We start from the raw sequence: 23993 nt of genomic DNA, 5'->3' as shown, positions 1-23993 counted from the left end.
ATCCCCTCTCTGTGGAAAACCTCCAAAATTATCCCAGTCCCCAAAAAAGCAATCTGCAAAGAAAACAATGACTATAGGCCTATAGCATTGACACCAGTGGTGATGAAATGTCTTGAGAAGCTGGTGCTGAAGCGTCTCTTGCAGGAAACTGAGGATCAGATGGATCCGCTACAGTTTGCCTACAGAGCACGCAGAGGCACAGACGACGCTACCATTCTGATCGCTCACAGCATCCTTGAACATCTAGAGAAGCCCAACACCTCAGCTAGAGTGTTATATGTGGATTTTAGTTCCGCGTTTAATACAGTCAAGCCTAGCCTCATGTACGACAAGCTGAACGCTCTGTCAGTCAGTCCACAGATCATCAAGTGGATTATCGACTTCCTGGTGGGTCGATCTCAGTACGTGGCAGTAGACGGGGTCATCTCAGACAGCCTCGAGATCAGTACAGGGAGTCCACAAGGCTGCTGTTTGTCTCCGACAATCTTCACCCTGTACACCAACGACTGTAGAGCCACCAATGGCAAACTTTCGAAGTTTGCTGATGACTCAGCTCTGGTAGGCCTGATACAGAATGATGATGACACAGTGTACAAACAGGAGGTGGACAAACTAGTAGAGTGGTGTGACCAGAACAGCCTAGACCTCAATGTGGGCAAAACAAAAGAGATGATCACAGACTTTAGGAGAGGGGAAAAGGAAACAGAGCCACTAGTGATAGGGGGGAAAGAGGTAGAACAAGTACAAGAGTACAAATACTTGGGCTGCATCATCAGTTCAGATCTCTCGTGGTCAAAACACATAGCCAAGGTAGTTAGCAAGTGCAATTCAAGATTATACTTTCTGAGGAAACTCAAGCAGTTCAAGGTCTGCCCTGAAATACTGGCAATGTTCTACAGAGCCAGCATTGAAAGTGTTTTGACCTTCAACCTCATGGTATGGTACTATGGGGCTACTGTAGAGGACAAGAGCCATCTGGCAAGAGTGATCAGACAGGCAGAAAAGGTGGTTGGGGTTCAGTTCCCAAGCTTGGATGAACTGGTGCATAAGAGAACAGCCACAAAAGCACGAAAGGTCGTTGAAGATGAATCGCACCCCCTGCATGATCAGTTTGCACTCATGCCATCTAGGCGTAGATACAGAGCTGCAAAGTGTAGAACCTCTCGCATGCGGAAGTCGTTTATTCCATCCGCCATCTCAGTTCTTAATGATACCACTTAGTGCATGCATGTGAAACTGAAAAATGTACAATGGTGTTTTCCTCAGAGCTAGCTAGGAATGCATTGTACTCTAATGTTGTCATGTTATTGTTGTGTTTTTTATCTTCATGTTTTAAAATTATCTCCACAACTTATAAAGTATACTTTTACACTAGAATTATGTTTAAACAAATTAAGTATGTATGTTTAATATTATTCTTATGAAGGTTTTTTTACAACTATTTAGAATAGAACAGGATGGATGTTTTGAATGTCAATCACTGGGAGCAGTCAGAAGAGTAAGAATTTTGTTTTGTTCTCACTATCATTTGCTTATGAAGATCATGATGTTGTTCTATTGCTTAGTCAGTCCTAGAAATAATGTCCTAGACCTGTCTTACCTTGCTGTTATCAGTATTTTTGCCCTCTTTCATTACGATGCTATGGTATTTCTGTGGGTCTCCACATGTGTTTGTTTATAAGGCGGAAGTGACCTCCCCTTGTACACAATAGGCCCTCAGAGGAAGCCTACGGACAGACTAGAATAGAACATGCACATAACACAGAATGTCTGCACAGCACACACACACACAGCAATACAGCACACCGTCTTGTACCTCCTTCTGCCCTGCCGAAGTCGGGGTATCCTTTTTAATCCACCGAACAATTAATATCCACAGCCATGTGTGTCTCCTGCCTCCGAACACACACGCTACAGAGCTCGACTCGATGTGCGCAGTTTCGTATAAAAATTATTTTCCAAATTTCCCCACTGTGTTTTATAAAATAATCATATTATGAAAGCACTTACATTCTTATCTTAGTTGTTATGTATTCATTGTTAGTAAACATCGGCATTATTCATGTTTTACTTTAAACGCAATCATTGTTATTTATAGATCACAGGCACCTGATGTAAGTAGGTCACACACGTGTAAATGTTGTGCCCAGTCCTTGTTTTTGTTTCTGTTATTATTTTAGTTAGCAGGTCTAGTTGAGCACGTATTAAGTATCATGTACCCACTACTAGTCATTGTGCATTTTAGTTAATGGACTGATGATGTCATTTGTATGGAGTCGACGCACGTGCGAGGATATGTATGTGTGGGAGGGGGGGGGGGGCGCGGGAGATGGAAGCTTGCTGTATGTTATGTAATGTATATATTGTGTGTGATACGTGGAAATGTGATACTATTTACTTGCATGTATGATACTGGTACAAATGTGATAATTGTAGGCTTATACTAGTGATTACTGTGTGTGATACATGAAATGTGATATGAATGCTGTTTTTATATGTTATACTCTTACTTTCTCCCAAGCGCAAGACAAATTCTTCTTTGAAAATTGAAGCCAATAAAATTTGAGTTGAGTTGAGTTGAGTTGAGACGCGGAGACCGACCGGCAAAGCCGTAGTCCCAGTTGACTGTGGCAAAAAGGGTGATCAGGATAACCGGAAGACGGAAACCCGACCGAACGGAAGTCGTCCTGTCTCACCTCATGCCTAGGCTGAGGGTGAAGAGAGGAAGAGACGAAATCCGAAGCCACAGGAACCGAAAGTGCATTAGTCGACACGGCGGAAAGGCAGGACGACCAATGCACAGGTTGAGCACAGGTTGAGGCTGAAAGCCGTGATGCCCGTAGGCCAGCCGTTGTTCCGAACTCCCCGAAGTACGCAAGCAATCGTCAGTGAAAGGAACAAAAGTTTCGGCTGCCGATTCAGGTGCTGGGCTATGAGCCAACAGCAAAGGAACCGGAACATTAGCTAACCCTCTGCCGGAAGGAGAGGGCTAGGCCAAACCTGAGAGAGGTGGTAAGCCACAGAGGGTGACTCCTCAATCCGGAAGTAGGAGTCCTCCTCCTTCAAAATCCGGAAGTCATCCATTACCAACGGGGCAACCAAAACGGAAACCTCCGAAGACAATGCACCCTCAGAAAAAAATATCTGGATGCTACTTCCCCCACCAACTCAAGTGCAACCTTAAGCTTGGACGAAAAACCAGAGCGCGTCTGCTCGCCAACGAAAGACAGAGTCAGACGCGGAGACAGACGGACAAAGACTGTAGTCAAAGTTGCTTGTGGTAAAAGGGTGACCGGGATAACCGGAAGACGGAAACCCAGCCAAACGGACTTCGTCCTGCCTCATCTCATCCCTAGGATGAGGATGACGGTAGGAAATGCCGAAGTCCGAAGCCACAAGAACAGAGAGTGCAGTAGCCAACACCGCGGACGGGTGGAATGACTGTTGCACATGCTGAGGCTGAAAGCCTGGATGCCCGTAGGCCAGCCGTTGTTCCAAAAACCCCGACGTACATACGTAACCGTCAGTGAGAGGAACAACATTTCCGGTCGGAACCAGAACTTCGTTTTCTTAACTTCTGCCGCAGCTTCAAGCACAACCTTGAGCTTGGACGGAAATCCAGAACGTGTCTGCTCGCTAGCCAGAGACTGTGCATCAGAATCATCAAGCGACGGACACGGCCGAAGTCACAGTTGCTGGTTGCAGACTGATGAACTGGATGACCGGAAACCGGAAACCCATCCACCCGGAAGCCGTCCTGATTCACACCCTGACTGGAATGAGGGTGAAAGTAAGAGGGGGCAAAACCCTGGAACCACCGGAACTGAATAGGCAGTAGCCCCAACACCCAACGGGTGGAGTGACGTTTGCCCTGGCCGAGGCTGAAAGCCTGTATGCCCGTAGGCCAGCCGCTGTTCCTCACTCACCGACATCCGAGAGGAAGCGTCAGGAAGAGGAACAGTGTATCCGGACAGAGCCGGAAAAGCAACAGACGAAGCCGCACAATGCGGAAGCGAAGGTTGCGTGGACTGAGGCCGGAAGCCCGAACGCCCGTAGGCCAGTCCTCGGTCAACTCCAGTCAAGACCTCTACGTGTACTTGAGATGGAGGACCTATGCTTCCGGTTAAAACCGGAAGCGCAGCTCCGAAAACGAATGCCGCCTTTGCTCTGAAACGGCCGTGCACGCAATGTGAATTGGGCGAGTCAGAACAGAAGTTTGCGGGTTGTGATCCTGCATCAAGGAACTGTCTCCCAGAAGGGAGCGTCCGTTAGCCTCACGAGGGCTGGTGGACCAGTTCGACTTACCGCAGCGTCAACCACGGAGGCAGAATACGAAGAAGCAAGAAGATCCTTCCCGGAAATCGTCGCCGACGGCCATCCAAGACGCCAAACCACGAGCGTCACCCACTGATGGGGGGAAACCACCGGCAGGCGGCGTGGGACGCTGCAATTCTTCTATCCCAAACTGCGGAACTCTGGAAATAAAGAGCTAAGCAGTATAGACACCAGAGCGCCATGCTCCGATGCCTAAAAGAGGGAAAGCAAGAAGAAAAAAAGTCAAAGACATGTTTAACTGCCCCCCAAACACATGTTCATTTGGGGCAGAATAAGTAACGGACATAGCGGTATTACATGCTTAGTCCGAAACAACAACAATTACTGATGGTCTGGTAGATCCATGACATAAGCCTTGCCATGTTTTATCACTGTCAGCCAAGCTGACCCACAAAAATGGCGGCTAAACAATAAGTTACTGGAAAATTACAAGTCCAACGGACAAAAAGTCAGCAACTAGAACGAAATTCCTGTCAAACTAATGACCAAAAAGGAAAGAGCTTACCAACTAACAAAGCAGAAGGCAAGTAAGGAGGTAATATAAGGTTTACCTCACCATTACATCGGCCTTGCCACATTTTATCGCTGTCAGCCATGCTGACCAACAAAAATGGCGGCCAAACAATCAGTTACTAAAAAATTTACAAGTCCAAAACCGGACGAAAAGTCAGCAACTACAGCAACATTCTTGTCAAAATAATGACCAAAAAGGAAAGAGCTCACCAACTAACGAAGCAGAAGGCAAGTAAGACGGGTAAGTGGCCGGTGGGTGTCAAACAAACACCAAACAGCACAGCCACGAGAGAGCCAAAAAATCAACAACCTTCTCCTCTAGCGCTGAAAAAGTCAAATGACATTGACCATGTGTTGAGTAGCGGTAGTGACGTAGCATACACCAATGGGAGGTAACTCCCCGGGTATATGGTCATTACCATGGCTACGTTTACACTTTTTGTGGTGGGGTTGCTTCCCTTTAAATTGTTTAAGACGGGTAGCCTTTTCAGACCTTAGCATCTCAGACTGTGTCAATGCTTATGTGATTCGGAGTAAGAATATGTAATTTAATCTGCCCTTACAGAGTAAACTCTCAGAATAGCTGAAGAGAGTGCTAACTAAAGTTGTGAACACAAACACAGAGAGAGGATACTGGCCTAACTGAGTAAACTATTACTATCAGAAAAGCTGAAGACATGAAACACAGAAATTCACAATCAGACTTACGGTGTCATCCACTTTCCGTTTGATGAGACCTTTCAGTTCTTGCTTGTCTTTAGGGATACCAAGCTCTGCCTCCAACATCGCCTTAATTCTACCTGAAAAGTAGATCACAAGTAACTTTACCTACATATATATATCCCATATAATGGCCAGGTGTGGAATTACTGGTTACCAGATGTCGTTTATCTTCTCCCCACAATGCATTTAATTGTCATCACCAGCAAGCCGGGAACAGACTACTTCTAATTCAGTAGGGGGGCGACTATCCTCAACCCGGCGGGTCCCCAGGTGGCGGATAGGGGAACGGCCCCCAGATATGGGGGCCAGCTGCGAATATAGAATAAGCAGTCCCGGACCAACTAGTGGTGTCTCTACCAGGACGGGGTGGGTTGGCAGATGGCACTGACTACCCTATAAATGCCCTACGTGTCCGATGACGGTTACACCATGCGAGTAAGAGCCGCATTAAAAGCTCTAGCCCCGGGGTGGGACCCCCGGTAAGAAATCCCCCATGTGTTCCCAGGGTTAGGTTTTTGAGCCAGGAACTAAGGGCGGGGTAACCCCGAAAGAAACCTAATAAGGGCTGAAGTCGGAGGATCTGGGCCAACAGGCGCACCTTAACCAACCACAGATCCACGCAAAAACGCAAAATGAAATGTCGACAGTCCAAAATGCATGCGATGGAAGAAAAAAGAAACTCGCCCTGCAGTCCGGACTGACGATTTAACAGCGAACGACAACGAACGAACGATCACCAGCAAGCAAATTAACAAAGTAGCTACCACAGTACAATGTTGCTGCCCTACATGCCAACCGGCATAAAGGGCAGTTAGTAAGTAAGTTTAGTACACTGTACCAACAGGTAGTCAACATAGGTCAAAAGACAGAGGCAGTATAACAATCACCTATTCACACACACACACTTTCTCCCTATCAAAGTCAAACCATACACAAAGTTACAGTTAACACCAAGAATAAAAAGAAACTTACAACTGTATTCATTTAAAATTCATACCTTAAAAAAAAAGGAGAACATTCTTACCGACTGTTTCAGAATCTGGCAACACTATAGGGATATTTCTGTTCCGATACTCCACATTGAAGTTGATCATTCGTGTTGCCATAAGGTTTGTGGGTAGGCCGGGGAAACTTGCAGAGGTTGATGGACCTGATGCGGAGGCATCATCATCAATGGCGATAGGACTGTGATGGCCTTCCATCGGGGTGTCAGATTCACTGGACTGTCCCATGGTGGCTGTGAGCATACGAGCTGGGCCAATATCGGTTGGTGATGCATCATGCATCACTGAATTCACGGCAAGCTGTGAGGATAAAAATGGTAAAGAATGTTAGTTTAATTTCATCAATTATATTCATTTCCTCAATGTTATTTAATCATTGAAATTACTCATGCAGCCTTTTTTAAGTTTTAATAAAATATTGATACAGTGAGTAAGTGAGAGAAAAAAAGAGACATACAAGTTACAACTTACAAGAGAAAACATACCACAGGCCCTTGTTAAGTGGCGAAAAAAAGGAGACATGTATATATATATAATATCTATTACGACTTGTGTCTGTGTGTGTGTGTCCGCGATGCACGGCCAAAGTTCTCGATGGATCTCTTTCAAATTTGGTGGCCATATTCAGGTACACCCCGGACACAACCTGGTCGATGAGATTTTTCAACACGTGCTCTCAGCGCGCAGCGCTGAACCGATTTTGGTTTTTCTCTGGATCCATTCCCAGTAACTCTTCCTTATCTTCTCCAGTGTTTTCAGCGTTTATCTCCCTTCCTTCGTGTGGTGTCAATCCATATTCCCGTTTCTATTTTTAGAAGGTCACTGTCGACAACGTTCAATCCATATTCCCGTTATACTATTTTTAGAAGGTCACTGTCAACAACGTTCAATCCATATTCCCGTTATACTATTTTTAGAAGGTCACTGTCCCGGCGAAGCCGGGTATTACTCTTCTCCAGTGTTTTGCGCGTTTATCTCCCTTCCTTCGTGCGGTGCGCCGGCAAAGCCGGGTCCCCGGCTGTGGTTTGACTTCTTCCCGGCGAAGCCGTACCCGGCGAAGCGGGTATTCATCTAGTAATATAATATACGAGTTACAACTTGCAAGAGAAAACATACCACAGGTCCTTGTTATGACAGGAATCTGCTTTGGGGATTTTTGCTCACAGTCACAGGCTCAAACTTTGTCAAAGTAATTAGTATTCATGAATATTTCTTAACAGCTTCTTCTACAAAAAAAAATTACCGGTAAATCCTTTTACTTAACTAATAACTTTGAACAAAAGACTCACCTCCAAATTCCAGTCATGTTGAGCTAGAATGGCACCACAGGTTTCAAAGTCATCTAAGCCTGTGAATGCCTAGAAGCAAGAAGAAAACACTAAACTTGATTCAAAAGATGTTATAGTTCTATCAACTTTCTGGTCAGCTTATGACACTGGCACTAACTGAGTAAGCCCTTGAAGCGCATCATGAAATTGATAAAGTTACGGAAAAGGAAAAAGCATTCACCAAAAGTTTCCATTAAATCATTCCTCACACCTAAATAACCAACCTAAATTGTTGTGTTACCATTACCACCTTCCAAACTGCATAATACTCTCTTTCGATATTCCACGTTCTTGCAGGGTGTCCCGACCTTTTTTCTTTTTCATTACTTGATTGTCCCATCGCTGGTAAATTTGGGTAGCTTCATCACAGTGGAAAGCTAGCAGCAACAGAGTCTCGCTACCCAGGTGTGTGTGTGTTTGGGTGTAATCAGCCACCTGCACTTATGGCAGAATGACCGAGGTCTTTTAGGTGCCACGGGGGTGGAACATGGACCCCGTCTCTGAGTCTGCACATAGTTAACCTGTATCCGTTCCCGACACGGATTCGAACCCGTGACCCTTGGGATCAGAAGTCCAGTGCGGCAATCTCCAGATATATACCCGTCGGTTCGAATCTTCAAATGGTTCAAAACTACAAACACCGTACTGTACCGGTTATGGATTCCTACAACGGGAATGCGTACGGAACGGGAAAACCAACTTCATCGGCACTCTATATATATACTCCAGTTATACCCCGTCTGCTTCTTTCCGTCCATATGATTTTCAGTAGAGACGGAGCTATCTGGAGTATAATATATATAGACACAGGACATTTTCTGTTTCGATTTGTTTGGATATTTTTGATCGATTCTGTGACAAACTAAAATCTCCACGAAAAAGGGTTTGCTTTTTGGGGATAATACAATGCATCTAGCAAGGGGCGTGGAAAGAGGGGGGTGCACACTTAAGAGACGTGGGTCAATTGGATAGCCCCGTTTAGCAAATATAGTACTGTGCGTGCGTGTGTGCGTGTATGAAACGAGTCATAATGAACTTTTCAAGTCCCAGAACTTCTCTATCTGTGACATGCTAGGCTGTGTCTGCCTCTCTCTGTGACTATGTCTTTCTGTCATGGTCGGATTTATTAACGGGATGAACCATATCTATTCCCAGAACCTCTCTCTCTCTCTATGTGACTGTCTCTTTCTCTCATGGACGGATTCATCGACGGAATGAACCATATCTGTTTCCAGAACTTTTCTCTCTCTGTGTGACTGTCTCTTTCTATCATGGTCAGTCGGATTTATCAACAAAGTGAACCATATCTGTTCCCAAAACTTTTCTCTCTGTGTGTGACTGTCTCTTTCTCTCCTGGTCGGATTTAGCGACGGAATGAACCATATCTGTTCCCAGAACTTCTCCGGCTCTCCTAGTCACAGACAGATAGAGGATAGTGCTTGGAACAGATGTTTCATTTCGTCCATAAGTCCAGAATGAGACAGTCACAGAGAGATAGAAGATTTGGGAACAAATATAGCTCTTTCCGACGATAAATCCGACTATGACAGAAAGAGGCAGTTACAAAGAGAGAGAGAAATTCTGGGAACAGATATGGTTTATTCCTTCGATAACTCCGACCATGACAAAACGAGACAGTCACAGAGAGAGAGAAGTTCGGGGATTAATATGGTTCATTCCGTCGATAAATCCGACCATATAGTGAAACAAACACAGAGAAAGAAGTTCTTGGAACAGATATGGTTCCTTCCGACCGTCGATACATCCGACCATGACAGAAAGAGACACTGAGTCACCGAGAGAGAGAGAAGTTCTGCGAACATATATTATTGGTTCTTTCCGTCGATAAATCCGACCATGACAGAATTTACAGAAATAGACAGTCACAATAAGAGATAATTTCTGAGATTAGAATGATTTGGTTCATTCCGTCGCTTAATCCGACCATGTCAGAAAGAGACAGTCACAGAGAGAGAGAGAAGTTCTGGGAACAGATATATGGTTCATTCCATCGAATTAAATAACCCCGTCTCTCTTTTAAATTTGCACCCCCTTCTTTCTGCAATATATTATCCAAAAAAAGCCAATCCTTTTAGTGGAGATTTTGGTTTGTCAGAAAACCGATATAAAATTAAAATAACCAAATTCAGAAGATTTCATGTATGTTCATACATACATATTATATATATATATATATATATATATATATATATATACTCCAGATGTAGCCCTGTCTCTACTGAAAATCATATGAACGGAAAGAAGCAGACGGGGCTATAACTGGAGTATATATATAGAGTGCCGTTGAAGTTGGTTTTCCCGTTACTAATTTTATTGTACCCATTCCGGTTCTACCGGGAATCCAGAATCGGTACAGTTTTGAACCATTTGAAGATTGAACCGACGGGGTTATATCGGGAGATTGCCGTCCAGTGCTCTACCAACTGAGCTACCGGCAAAGCATGTGTCAAAGCAAAACAAAGAACAAGGTCAGACGGGTAAATCATGAGAGTTGCGCAGACTCTGAAGTGCTGTATTACCTATGAACAAATTTTAACATAGTTCCACATCACTGCAGTCCCCTGTGTATACATGTTCAAGATGGGGGAGAGCAAGTAAAAGTTGAGAGAAAATACTCATATTTTATTGTGTAAAAATGGAAGTAAAGACTCAATAGCTTAATCGCACACACACAGAACGATGACAATCAATACAATTACAAGGCATTTTCTTTTTCTATTCCCACTTGCTTTAAATGATGTGAACAACTAAATTAATCTCACTTTTGCATGCCAATCCCAGAAAGGAATATATTATAAGTATAACGCATGGAATTTTGTTAATTTCTCCTCCTCTCGATCCTTATCACTCATCTGACATGCACTTGATGTGTGTAGTAAGGGTGGTGTGTGGGGGGTATGCGTCACTCAAACCGTGGCTCAATAGTGCGTGTTCATGGAATAGTTCATGGATTGGATGGAGTGATTACGTGAACATTATGCATGACTCAGAAAAGTTGAAAATTCGTGCTCGAGAAGCGACACAATAAGCAACTGAAGTGAATACCTTTTTGTCAAATGAGCAAGAAATCCTGGTTTCAACTATAGAAAGCAAAAAAATGAAAATCAGTCACAAAGGCGACGTAAGTTCCCAAGCAAAACAAAGCAATACTGCACTCACTCCAACAGCTGATCAGTCATCGTGGTTAATAACATAAGACAACCTCAAACCTATCCGAAGATCAACGAAGCTATCACAATTGAAACTCAGGAAAATATTTCAGGTACTTAAGGCCTTCTTTTTGACACATTTCTTTGACTGAAATACCTATCAGATTTTTCAGTGACAGCTAACGTTACCTGAAAGTCGATGAGTATTTGATCCTTCGTGTCCGCCATTGTATCTAATTTTCAACTGCGCATGTCTAAACAAGCGGAAACGTTCATACAAAAAGTAAGCTACAAACAAATGACGATTTTTCTTTCTCTTCAATCACAGGTCCAGTCCTCTTTGAAAGATACTGACAATGCATTTGTTGAAATCTCAACAACATCATCGGGGTTTTACATTTTAAAAAACACTGTTTACAGTTTGAGGCTATTCTTAGTAACAATCCACATGTTTGGAAATCACGTGATCCAATAGTGTCACTTAGCGTCTGCTCCAAAACGCAAACAGCTGCAAACTTCCTCTATCCAGTCTCCTCAGTATCGATCTGTTTCTTTTAGCAAATACTGATTGCTTTCACACGAGTGCATATCTCGGCGATTTATACAGATTTCTGTTGCCACGGCAATGACAACATCCACTGGCTTTGATTATATCGATCGTGCAGAGTAGGGCGGGTCTTGCGACAGCATGCCTCCCGCAAAGAGCGCGTAGCACGAGCCATCACCGCTCTGCCTGCCGCTGAAGCTTCTCCCTCACTGCAGTGCTATTGACCAGTTGAGAGTACTGCCGCCCTCGTTCAAACATGTTCGCAACTTGCCAGAGATGTCCAGATTTGTGTTTTGTTTGACGGTTAGACCAGGTGTGGCGAACATGCAGTCGCCTGTTTTTTAGCGAAGCCGCCGCATTTCATCACAAGGAAGGAAAGTGGTGAGAATCGAGGGACTGGCGGTGACTCGGCTTGAAAAGGGCGGAGGTTTGCCTTTCATGATAGGTGAGGACTTGTATTGTGTCTGTCATTAATTAACTGCAGACTCGGACTGATGATGTGCGGTTGAAAGTGTGGGTCAATATCTTTGTCCCAACTGGAACAGCGCTGGGGCTCAGGTCTGCCTTTCATGATAAGTAAGCATTTTTTTTTAAATTGTGTCTGTCATTAATTACCACTACCAGTCGACTGTGACTGATGACTGATGATGTGCGTTTGAAAGTGAGGGTCCATCTTTGCTCCTGCACATGTCTCGATGAGGCTATCTAGCTGAACGGTGTAGCTTTGGTAAAATCTTAGTGAACATAGATATATATATATCTATAAGTGAGTTAAGAACCTTTCTTTGTTTTTCTATTGCAAAAATTAACTGCAAATCTTCTTCTTCTTCTTCTTTGTTCATGGGCTTAGACTCCCACGTACACTCGTGTTTTTGCACGAGTGGAATTTTACGTGCACGACCGTTTTTACCCCGCCATTTAGGCAGCCATACGCCGTTTTCGGAGGAAACTGCAAATGATGCATTAACACTGAGGAGTTCGGTCATTATGTAGTCTTTCTGACATTTCTCCATCTGACCCTAGATAGTAGCCACGCCTTAATTGTTGTTGACTCAAGTAAATAGATAAAGAAATAAGACACAAGCAAAACTATTGTTTAGTTCTTATCAGAATAGCAATGACTTACCTTCAGATATATGTTATCATGCATGACTTGTGTATGTGTACTTACTCTCCTTTCCTCCTACTTCTCCGGTTGAGTGTATCAGCGACATAGAGGAAATGAGATTAATTCTTTGCCTCTGTGTGTATGACATTGTTGAAAGAGATACCTGTGTTCTGGCTATTTTTGTGTGTAATTTTTCAGGATATATGAATCTGAAAGCAGCAACAATCCATTTTGATAGCCGCATGTATCCCGTCACATGATTTTCTACTTAAATTGTCTGCTGTATGTGTCACTTGCAACATGCTTGTTTGTATACTACTCGACAGGCGCAATGTCCTAGTGGATAAGACTCCAACCTTCCAAAGCGGAAGGTCGTGGGTTCGAATCCCATGGTGGGTTAAGGGTGGAGATATTTCTGATCTCCCAGGTCAACATATGTGCAGACCTGTTATTGCCTTATATCCCCCTTCGAGTGTACATGCAAGCACAAGACCAAGTGCGCACGGAAAAGATCTTGTAATCCATGTCAGAGTTCGGTGGGTTATAGAAGCACGAAAATACCAAGCATGCATCCTCCAAAAGCAGCTTACGGCTGCCTAAATGGCGGGGTTAAAACAGTCAGACACGTAAATATCCACTCATGCAAAAACAGTCTATGACCAAAGAAGAAGAAGAAGCATACTACTCATACAGTGGAATCCCCTTTGTAAATGTTGGGGTGGGTGTTCTCCTGTACTGGTGTACATACATGTAGGCCTACAAATTATCCACCATGGCACTTAATCAGCAACAGTTCAGTTTCAAAGCTGAGCACAGCCAGCTCACGTGCAAAATGTTTAATGTGTATGTGGTCTGATCACAGGGTAATGTGTATCTGGTTTGTTCACAGGGTAATGTGTATCTGGTCTGTTCACAGGTAATGTGTATGTGGTCTGTTCACAGGGTAAGGTGTTTGTGGTCTGTTCACAGGGTATGTGGTCTGTTCACAGGGTAATGTGTATGTGGTCTGTTCACAGGTAAAGTGTATGCGGTCTGTTCACAGGGTAAGGTGTATGTGGTCTGTTCACAGGGTAAGGTGTATGTGGTCTGTTCACAGGGTAAGGTGTATGTGGTCTGTTCACAGGGTAATGTGTATGTGGTCTGTTCACAGGGTAATGTGTATGTGGTCTTTTCACAGGGTAATGTGTATGTGGTCTGTTCACAGGGTCTGTTCATGGATGCGTGTCATGCCCAGTAGTGGTCAAGCCATGGGAGCCACAGTCCCTCTCCCGCCCCCAGCACCCCCTCCCCGCTCAGCTCCACCCTCAATCCCACCCTTACTCCATGCCTCTGCGAACCTCCTCCGTCCACCCCTGGCCTCAGAGCGCCACACCAGATGACAAAACTCGAAGCAGCAGTCTCTCACCGCAGAGATTGGCCAGTGCAAGATCTCGTCGCAGACACAGTTCTAGCATTGCGGAGGAGAAGCAAGTCTCAGCAGAAAAATACAGCTCGCCAGAAAAGAAGTCAGAGGCAGTCAACGGATCTCCAAAAAAGGCAAAATCTGTGAACACTTCCCCCCAAAAGACAGGGTCTTTAAATGGCTCACCCCAAAAGACAGTACTAATCTTGAAAGCTAGGCAGACTTTTGCAGAACAGTATGAGAGACTTTTGGAGGCTAGGGATAGCGACATTACAGACGTTCATGCAGCTAGTCAACATGTTGTTCGTCCTTTAGTTAGTGAAGATTATCATACCGATGACTATGGTTTTAACAAAGGGTTACACCATGCAAAGGCTCAGGCTAGAACTTTTGAACAAACTGTCTCGTCCAATGATCAAGTGGGACAAACAAGCGTGGAGCAGCAAAGTGTTTACCAAGGAGCATCCACAAGGAAGGATATGCCAAAAGGTCCAAGGGTAAGCACGCCAACACCTGTGTATTTTCCTGATAGTTCAAACTTAGGAAGCCCTCCAGCTCCACAGCTTAGCAGAGTGAGTTTTTCGCCGACGCCTCTCCCATCTATACATGGGGCATTGAGAACTGTAGCAAAACCAGAGTCATCTCAGCAACTCGCAGGAGCCATTCTCCCACCTCGTTCAGTCAGACTCAGCAAAACGTTACCCTCCCTGTCAAATCCTAAACTCCGAGCAGTGAGGAATCGCATAACCCCGCCACCCCCTAGCCTTTCTTTGGTACGGGAAAGAAAGCGTCGCTCATTCGAACACGGAAAAGAGGGAGTGGACTTTCTGATGCTCAAGAACTTAGAGGACCCCTTTCAGTACATCAAGCTAGGCCGGAAAAGAGATTCCAGTCATCAACACTCAACAGCTCTTGCTGCAGCTGGTAAAAAAGATCAAGCCTCCAAGCCTTTAGACGCTAGCAGTGCAACTCCCTTCTCGTACAATTCTTTTGAGACTGGTTCTAAGAGTAAGCAAGAAGACTCCTCCAGGCATCAAGCGAAGGCCGGTAGTAACTTCAGCACCAAGTCTCCACCTTGGCCGTCCCACAACACCCCCACTCCTCAGAGTCTGGACAGCAGTGACTGGTCGTTGGGGCTGATGGCGGTGGCACCTGAGGTAGATGCGCTGACAACAGCAGCAGCTGCAGGTGATATGATAAAGGTGAAGTCGTTGCTGGCTGACGGTGTGGATGTCAATGCTGTCAACAGTTTTGGTCGCACGGCAATACAGGTGAGTGGTTGATGGTGTGATATATGATATAAGTTATTGGTTTTAGGCTGTTGTATGTTGAGTTAAATCAATACAGTATGAATGTGGCATTTTCAGTCTCACATACTTCTCTGTTTTCTTTATCTGTTTTTTTCCCCTTTATATTTTAGATAGTCAATCAGCCTCTGTGTTACTGAGTATGTTTCTCTTGGTGTGTGTGTGTTTATGTTTGCGTGTTACTCATGACTGTGTGTGTGTGTGTGTGTGTGTGTGTGTGTGTGTGTGTGTGTGAACATGTGAGTGTGCGTTTTTATCTGTCTGTTTACCAATCTTTTGTCTATTTATTAAGAAGAAAGAGGTTGATGCCTCTGTGCTGCATCTTGTTGTAGGTTTCTTAGTCCAAATATTTTCTTTCCCAAGAAAAAAAAAGAAAGAGTGAAAGTCGCTTGTTCATTTCAATGCTTGTTATCTCAGGTGCCAGGAGATTTGTTCCCCATTACTCTCACTTACTCTATTGAACATGTCATATGAATTTGAAGCTCTTACTTCCCTTTGTTTCTCATTTCCCAAGGATAACAAACACAAAGTTGTTCTTCAAATATAAAGTGATTGTGTCAGCCTTGTTATGGACCCTGTTTTTTTTCTTCTCCAAATCCGTCCTTCCTTCCTTTCTTATTGCCTCACATCTTTTTTTTTTACCGTCCTTCCTTCCTTCCTTTGCTTGCTTCTTTTTCTCCTTTCTTTCTTTCTTTCTTTCTCTCTCTCCTGTTTTCTTTCAGTACTTTATTCACATTTTCATGCAGTGGTACCTGTACCTGTATAAGGCCAAACCAAAATATAAGTTGGTTTAGGGTAACGTAACCCAAAAAGATAGGGTCGGTAGGTCGGCTTTTAAATTTTTTTTATAATTTAGCCGATTTTAAAGGAGGTTACTTCATTATTCTCGATATGGTTCGCAAAATGTGCCAAAAGTCTTTTTTATTTTATTTAGAAATGACAAAAAAGTTTAAGGGTCGGCGGGAAAAAATAGGGTCCGTCGGGTTATCCTAAACCAAATGTTTTTGTGTGTGTGCCTAATGTCAGCCCCCTCTGATTAGAGGACACCTCTCAATAAAAGACACTTCAGCGTCTATTATTTTAATCAAGGGATTCCTCTGTACTGGACGGACTATTTTGGCTGGTCCCAAAGGTTATGTTATATGAAGTCTTATATCGCACGCGTATCTCCAGACTCGGACTCAAGGCGCAGGGATCTATTTATGCCGTGTGAGATGGAATTTTTTACACAATACATCACACACTCACATCGACCAGCAGATCGCAGCCATTTCGGCGCATATCCTACTTTTCACAGCCTATTATTCCAAGTCACACGGGTATTTTGGTGGACATTTTTTATCTATGCCTATACAATTTTGCCAGGAAAGACCCTTTTGTCAATCGTGGGATCTTTAACGTGCACACCCCAATGTAGTGTACACGAAGGGACCTCGGTTTTTGGTCTCATCTGAAAGACTAGCACTTGAACCCACCACCTAGGTTAGGAAAGGGGGGAGAAAATTGCTAACGCCCTGACCCAGGGTCGAACTCGCAACCTCTCGCTTCCGAGCGCAAGTGCGTTACCACTCGGCCACCCAGCCAAGGTGTCCTTTCATCACAGGTAGCACTGTGTAATTGAATGATTTTAGGGCTTCTTACCGTCTATTCTAATATCCACAACGATTTCAGGTGATGACCCATGATAACACAGACCTGGCGGAAGTGCTGCTCAAGGCAGGGTCAAACCCCAACGTTCAGGATGAGAGCAGAAGAGCGGAAAGCAGCACGTTCCGCACCATCGCTCATGATGTCGCAGCCAGCGGGTACACGGATATGCTTCGCTGCCTATTGCGTCATGGCACTGATGTTAACTTGCAGGTAATTAGAGGCGAAGGAAATGAAGCGATTGCATGGTTTACGTTTGATCTTATGGTATGGTTTTTCATCTGATAAACGAACAAAGAAGGGTAATGAGAACTTTAAAATGATATATATACATATTTCTTTGTATATACTTGTTTAGACTACATAAATCCACATATACAATTGATCATGAAGAAAACACCTGGAAATCGCAAAAGAAGAAATAATATAAGAAACTGTTTTTCATAAATGTATTACATTTGCTTTTTTTGTTCTTGCTTTTAGGACAAGTGGGGTAACACACCTCTACACCTGGCGGCCAAGGGAGGTCACTTAGCGTCAGTAAAATTGTTGCGTCGAGGCGCGAGTATAAATGAGCCGAACCATCAGGGGAAAACTCCAAGCATGCTTTTGAAAGAGTCTGGCAATGCTGCAGCAAAGCTGTGGTTGGAGATGTTTCAAAGTAAATAAAGTAGAATATGCCACAGATGTAGCATATCGTCGCTGTAATTCACAACCCTTGTATCTCAATTTTTGCTGTTTTGAGAAAGAAAAAACCCACTTTGTTTTGAAAATTCACCGCATCAAATATAAGTTTAATTCATGGGTTGATATTTTCTTCAGAACAGTGCAATAGCAGTCTAAATGCATGTTTATGTCAGTTGTTAATGATATTCGATACAGCTGAGAAAAATATTGATTTATAGGAGCTTTTAATCCAAAGGAGTCATTCAGAGTTAGAATATACAAGACGGGCGCAGTGGCGTGGTGGTAAGATGTCGGCCTCTTAATCGGGAGGTCGTGAGTTCGAATCCCGGTCGCTGCTGCCTGGTGGGTTAAGAGTGGAGATTTTTCCGATCTCCCAGGTCAACTTATGTGCAGACCTGCTAGCGACTTAACCCCCTTCATGTGTACACGCAAGCACAAGACCAAGTGCGCACGAAATCCATGTCGGAGTTCGGTGGGTTATGGAAACACGAAAATACCCAGCATGCCTACTCAACGAAAGCGGAGTGAAGCTGACTATGCTCTCAGAGTATAGTTTGGGGAACCCAAATGGGCAAACGAGCTCACACGTAACCAGAAAATTGTGGAACGCTGAAGAAGAAGAAGAAGAATACACAAGTTTTTTGTTCCCTTTGTCACCTAACTGTCTGTGGCAATATTTCTGAGAGAGAAAAAAGTGTAAGCTAAAAATTCAACAGCAGCAGCCTTGTATCTGCAATGTTATTACATAGTTTCCGTCCAAGTGTGGCACGAAAACCTTGTTTAACTTAGGTGGGTTTTTTTTGGCGCTCCCTTGAAGCAAATGAAGATACTTATACAAGTTTTCTTTTCAAGAACTTTTTCTCACTTTAGAAAACAGTTGGCAAAAATATAAGGGAGATAACTATTGTTTTAGTTCCAAAACCTCAAAAATTGAGACTTGTGAAATACAGCGACGATATTGGTTAACATATTTTATTGTGTGATAGAGAATGTCTAAAAGAGCTTTAAACTAGACTAAGCTTATATAAATTGGTTGGTGTGTGAGAGTATTTGTGTGTGTGTGTGTGTGTGTGTGTGTGTGTGTGTGTGTGCGTGCACAGCTAATTTTTGGTAGCTAAAAAGAAAGCAGTAGTTTGCTGCATTTCATATTCACTGTGCAAACCTTTAAGGGTTTGTTTTTATAGCCCAAAAGTTTCAAAGTGTATATTTTTTGGATTAACTCTTACTGTCCATGTATAAATCAAAGGTGTCTCTTTTCCTCTTGACAACACCTAGTTTCTAGTTACTTGAATCAGTACATGAAGTTTGATATTTTCGTTACAGCCACAGTGAGTCGTCTGCAAACTCTGAGTGTACTCGCCCTCCGTCAGAGACTGGGCCCTAATGGACTTCAGCACTGGAGAAACCATCCTGACAAGAAACTACGACAACAGGTCATGCTGCAGAACCGCAGCTACTCCCTCCCCCCACAGGCCTCTGCCTCCACCCTCCTCCCAAGCAGGCATTCTGCGGGGTCAAGGTCACGGCACAACAAAGTTCGTGGTAACGGCAACAGCCACCCCCTAGTGCCTGGTATGTCAGGGAGCAAGCAAATGACAGATTTTCTGACCTTGAGAGATTTGATCCCTCGTCGCTTATCAACTGGCGAGAACACGTCTCTCGAAGTGCACAACAACAGCAGTGGACAATCTAACGATAATGTGTCTCTACCGGGAGCATGTGCAACCAGCAGTTTGGCGTCTGAAACTGGGTCGCTGTTCGAGACCAACCTGTCATCCATTGACGCCAGCCAGTCTGCAGACGATATCTCTTTGTCCTCGCCCGACAGATCGATATGAACAGCTTCATACCTTGTATCCTCTCAGACCTCCCAGGTGGGGTTTTCTTTAGTGTCTTCTTCTTCTTCTTGTCGATCACTCAGATGGAAATGCCGGTTCTCCGCGCAAATGTTGCCGTGCGCTGTAGGTCGTCCAGACTGCCATAGAGCTTCCCTTGCACCGTGGTCGCCTCCGCCCAGATCTGGCTCCTGAGGCCATCGTGTAGTGGGCAAGTCTGCAGCAGGTGTCTAAGATATCTCTGTCCTCCTTTGAAAGGTTGTTATGAACAGGTTCATATTTTTTAGCATCTTAGATCTCCCAGTCTTCTGCTAAAAGGTAGATAATTGTTTAAACAGTGGGTTTTGTTTTTAGTGTCTAAGATCTCTCTGTCCTCTCCTGAAAGATTGTTAAAAACAGGTTCAGTTTTTAATGGCTTGAATCTCTGTACTCTCCTGACATGTCGATAAAGAGGTTCAGTTTTGAATGTCCTAGATCTGGTTGTTCTCTAATAACTGGTAATTAAATAGAAGTCCTCCACTGACAAGTTGATCTTGGATCTCTATGTCCTCTCCTGTCAAGTCGATAAACAGATTTAGTTTTTGGTGTCTTGGACCAAATTTTTCTGTCCTCTCCTAACCGTCGCTACAGATTTTGCTTTCACTGTTTTGGCCATTCCTTGTCGGTAGGCTGTGTACGTACACTGTCTTTAGATTGGCTGCAGGGATTTTTACCTGGGAGCAGTGTGAAGCTAGTCTTGATTTGACACAGAATTGTTCTTCTTCTGCATTCCTTTGACTTATAATGGTGGATAGGTTGACTGTAACTGTTATTTGGTCATGTTAATTTCAGTTTATTTGCCCTGTGCTGGTATATGGTACTTTGTGGTGAATGCTTATGTAATCACTCATATTGATGTGATCAGTGATTGTGAAAGTTCCTCTCTTCTGACATCATTTTTAACATTTTAAATGTTTGTTCTTAGAGGAACAAAGGACTGTGTTACGTACATGGCTATGACATTCTCTGATAAACTGCTATACGTCAGTGCATTTTGTAGGTCTCAATTAAGTGCACCACAATCATGAAGTCCCAACGTACTGCAATTCATTCAGAAATCAAATGTAACAATTTCTGCCTCACAGCTAGTCATTGTCATCTCTGTGTGTTGAAGTCGGATCGGTCTTTCACCTTTTGTGTGAGTAGCTGTCATGCTGAGTGTCATTTAAGTACATGTTACTCTCATTTTAATTCAGCGCTGATGGGATAAAAGGACCCACTTGTCCAGAACTTGAGGAACACATTGTTAGGCCTAGAAAGGCTTCACTGTATGACGTGAATCGATTTTCATTTTCAGTTGTAGTCATTGTCTTTCAAGCTAGGACTTTACAGATGTCATTTGCAAGGTATTTGTAGGTGGAGGTGTCACTTTGTTGCCAGTATTTTCTATGAGCCACAGAGAATGAAGTAGGTCCAGTGTTGTACTGCCACGGTGGTTTCAACCCTAGGTATACTGGGATGCTTACACAGTGCATAGACCATTTATCCTGGACCGCCAACTAGCTCTCTCTCCGCTCTTTCTCTCTATTACGAGGTAGCGCCTCTCGCATTTAGGAACCTACGCTTACATGGCCTTTCAGAAATCAGGGGGACGTCATATCCGGTGTCGATTGTAAACATGGACGAAGTTGCCGAGGTAAGTTCTGAAAATGCTAAAATAAACTCAGCAAAAGTGCATATGGAACATGCTTTTCGATGAGTTTTGTTAAGTTTAGTTTGGAGTTTTGGAAAATCCAGTTCATTGTCACCTCCCATTGTCACAAATAACTGGAGCGTGCTTTCTTTTCACTGTCTTCGAATCGCTGGCCTTTCAAACCGGACGTGACGCGCCCCTGAAAGTCGAGAGTCGTAACCTCGAAGGGTCACGTGACGAGTTGGCGGTCCAGGCTATTTGGTCTATGCACAGTGGTACCTGTGATGAGAGAACACCCTTGGAACCTGTCAAAAGTGTCTCCAGGCTATAGGTGTCCTCTCATGACAGATATCTGAGATATGCTTATGTTTATAGACCGAAAGATGTCAGCTGTCCTTTACTGGGAGGTGTCCTCTCATGACAGATATCTGAGATATGCTTATGTTTATAGACCGAAAGATGTCAGCTGTCCTTTACTGGGAGGTGTCCTCTCATGACAGATATCTGAGATATGCTTATGTTTATAGACCAAAAGATGTCAGCTGTCCTTTACTGGGAGGTGTCCTCTCATGACAGATAATATCTGAGATATGCTTATGTTTATAGACCGAAAGATGTCAGCTGTCCTTTACTGGAAGGTGTCCTCTCATTAGAGGGACCTCGCATGACATGCCACTGTACCAACCAATGTATGAAAAAGAGGAAGCCGACATTGGATCACAGGCCAATTCAGATGTATCAAGAAGACTAAAATGAGATATATACTCTTCCTAAAAAGTTGAGGACCAGTCAAGAAAATATATCAGTTCTTGTTGCTACAGTGCATTATTTTGTTAGTGTGTCAGCTTTTAAACACAAACTGGTGAGCATCGTTCAAGGACCCTGTTGTAGCATGTGCATCACATTTTGGCATGTTTTGCGCAGAGTTTAAAGGACTTTGAAGACTGCCCCCATTTTCCACTCAAAACCCAGAATCTTTCTATGTGTTTGGCATGGCGCAATATAACCGTCTACCAATTTTTTTTCTGGAGCAACACTCAAAGTCCTTTTGTGAATTTAAAAAAGGCAAGTTTCAATTAAATTATCTGTTGTAGTCATTGTTCCTGTGATGTGAGGTCCCTGGAATGAGAGGACACCTCCCAATAAAGGCCAATCATAATCCTGACCAAAATATTACCTGTGATAAATGGCCACCTGTAATGTAGGGACACTTTTGGCAGGTCCCAAGGGTTCCCTTTTATCACATGTACAATGTCCCACTTTATGTCATGAAAGGAGGTGTTGTAGGCGTGCCTAAATATTCATCTGCTGTAATATTATTGTTGTGAGTGTTGAATGCCAAAAACTGAAGAATTGTGTGATTTTAGTGGATATGTTTCATGAAATTGTTTGACTGTAACATGTACGATATGTTCAATTACATTTGTTGTTGTTTCTGTTGTGTTGCAATGCAGGTGAATGCACAAAGGTCTTGGAGTCAGTTAAGCAGCTCATAAGTTCATGCTCAAAAACGCAATATTGCTCTTATTTTGTGTAAAGTCTACATTCTTTTTGTGACAACAGTATTTTTGTGCTCATGATCTTTTTTCTTTTCTGTAACTTCTCTACCAGTCTTTCTGCAATGCGTTTGGTTTTCTGGATTGCGCTGAAGTTATTTTGTTGTGTTGCATCTCGTGAGACTTGAATGAACATTTGCATATATGTATGTGCATTTTTGCGTTTGTTTGTTTGCTTTTTGTATGGAAAGGATATCATACATTTTATGTGCATATCATTTTTATGTTTACTTATAGAAAAGGGTGGGGGGGGGGGGGGGGGCATCATCCACATTGCAATATGAATTTGTTTTTTTGCATCTGTATTCTTGGAATGGTTTGGTTGCATGTTCTTCTTAGTATGAGCTGTTGAAGTTAATGTGGTACAAGAAACAAAGAGTGTTTGATGTGTGGAGCATAAAGGGAGAAAGCGTAACAGAGTTATTCTTCTTCTTCGGCGTTACAGGATTTTTGGCCTCAAGTCAGACTTCAAGTTTTGTAGCTTGAATAAAGCTGGTGGTCAGGATCAGGGAGTCTTTGGTGCCCCAGAGTTGCTCATGCAGTGTGGCACCTTGGGGCCAGTGATCTGTTCTGGCTTCCTGGTGGAGCGGGCAGGTCTGCAGGATGTGCTCCGGGGTCTGTGGGCCTGTTTTGCACGGGCAGTTCGGTGTGTGCGACAGACCAAGGCGGTGCATGTGGGCACGCAGTCGACAGTGTCCAGTCCGTAGGCGGAAGAGGATGGTCTGCTGATGGCGCTGTAGGTTGGGCATCTGATCATCAGATGGCAGGTAACAGAGTTAGAATCGGTGGTACAATGTTTTTTTCATTCTGCCTTTCCTTTTGTACATTGATTAAAATCACACGGCTGAACCTCTCAGCTGAGTTAGGAACAAATATCACCATTACAGTTTCAAACGTACTGTTCATTGATTTTGACGATAGCCTTGAAATGGTTGAATCAGTTGTCTGCACTGTATGTTCAGTAGTCACGTAGGAAAATAATTCACAAACTTTCTGTTAAAAATTTAAAGGATGGCAAAACAGCAGTTAAAAAATTTCTTTCACGGTATGATCATCTGTTTCAGCAGGTCTTTATTTCAATTTTGGGGTAGGAGAAAAAACCCTTACACTCACTTTAAACATTGTTCACAAAGGTTACAAAGGGGTGCTCAGTTCGTCT

The 23993-nt window shown here is 43.6% G+C and overlaps 2 protein-coding genes across 2 annotated transcripts in view; one reads left to right on the top strand and one right to left on the bottom strand.

Moving 5' to 3' along the window:
- The window catches only part of LOC138966889 (FAS-associated factor 1-like), a 32033-nt gene extending 20678 nt beyond the window's left edge, over positions 1-11355 (bottom strand). The window contains exons 1-4 of the mRNA XM_070339278.1: positions 11263-11355; positions 7865-7933; positions 6596-6875; positions 5557-5648 (exon numbers count right to left, since the gene is read on the bottom strand). Coding sequence (XP_070195379.1) covers positions 5557-5648; positions 6596-6875; positions 7865-7933; positions 11263-11301 — 480 coding nt within the window. The 5' untranslated portion in view covers positions 11302-11355. The remainder of the gene's footprint in view (positions 1-5556; positions 5649-6595; positions 6876-7864; positions 7934-11262) is intronic.
- Positions 11356-14022: 2667 nt separating this feature from the next.
- LOC138966888 (uncharacterized) lies at positions 14023-23041 on the top strand. Its single transcript, XM_070339277.1, has 4 exons — positions 14023-15401; positions 17109-17297; positions 17568-17745; positions 19095-23041. The coding sequence occupies exons 1-4, from the start codon at positions 14052-14054 to the stop codon at positions 19607-19609; spliced, it is 2232 nt and encodes a 743-aa protein (XP_070195378.1). The 5' UTR covers positions 14023-14051; the 3' UTR covers positions 19610-23041.
- The last annotated feature ends 952 nt before the right edge of the window (positions 23042-23993 follow it).

This window comes from Littorina saxatilis, linkage group LG5 (genome assembly GCF_037325665.1).
Source record: "Littorina saxatilis isolate snail1 linkage group LG5, US_GU_Lsax_2.0, whole genome shotgun sequence".
Taxonomy (NCBI): Eukaryota; Metazoa; Mollusca; class Gastropoda; order Littorinimorpha; family Littorinidae; genus Littorina; species Littorina saxatilis.
Note: the sequence above shows the minus strand (reverse complement) of the source record. Positions and strands in the feature narration are given on the sequence as shown.

Excerpts from the sequence above, each read along its gene's own strand:
- LOC138966888 (XM_070339277.1), top strand. The coding sequence starts at position 14,052 with ATGCCTCTGCGAACCTCCTCCGTCCACCCCTGGCCTCAGAGCGCCACA. Across the intron at positions 15,402-17,108 it reads TTGGTCGCACGGCAATACAG|GTGATGACCCATGATAACAC; the intron begins GTGAGTGGTTGA and ends CAACGATTTCAG. Across the intron at positions 17,746-19,094 it reads GTGGTTGGAGATGTTTCAAA|CCACAGTGAGTCGTCTGCAA; the intron begins GTAAATAAAGTA and ends TTTTCGTTACAG.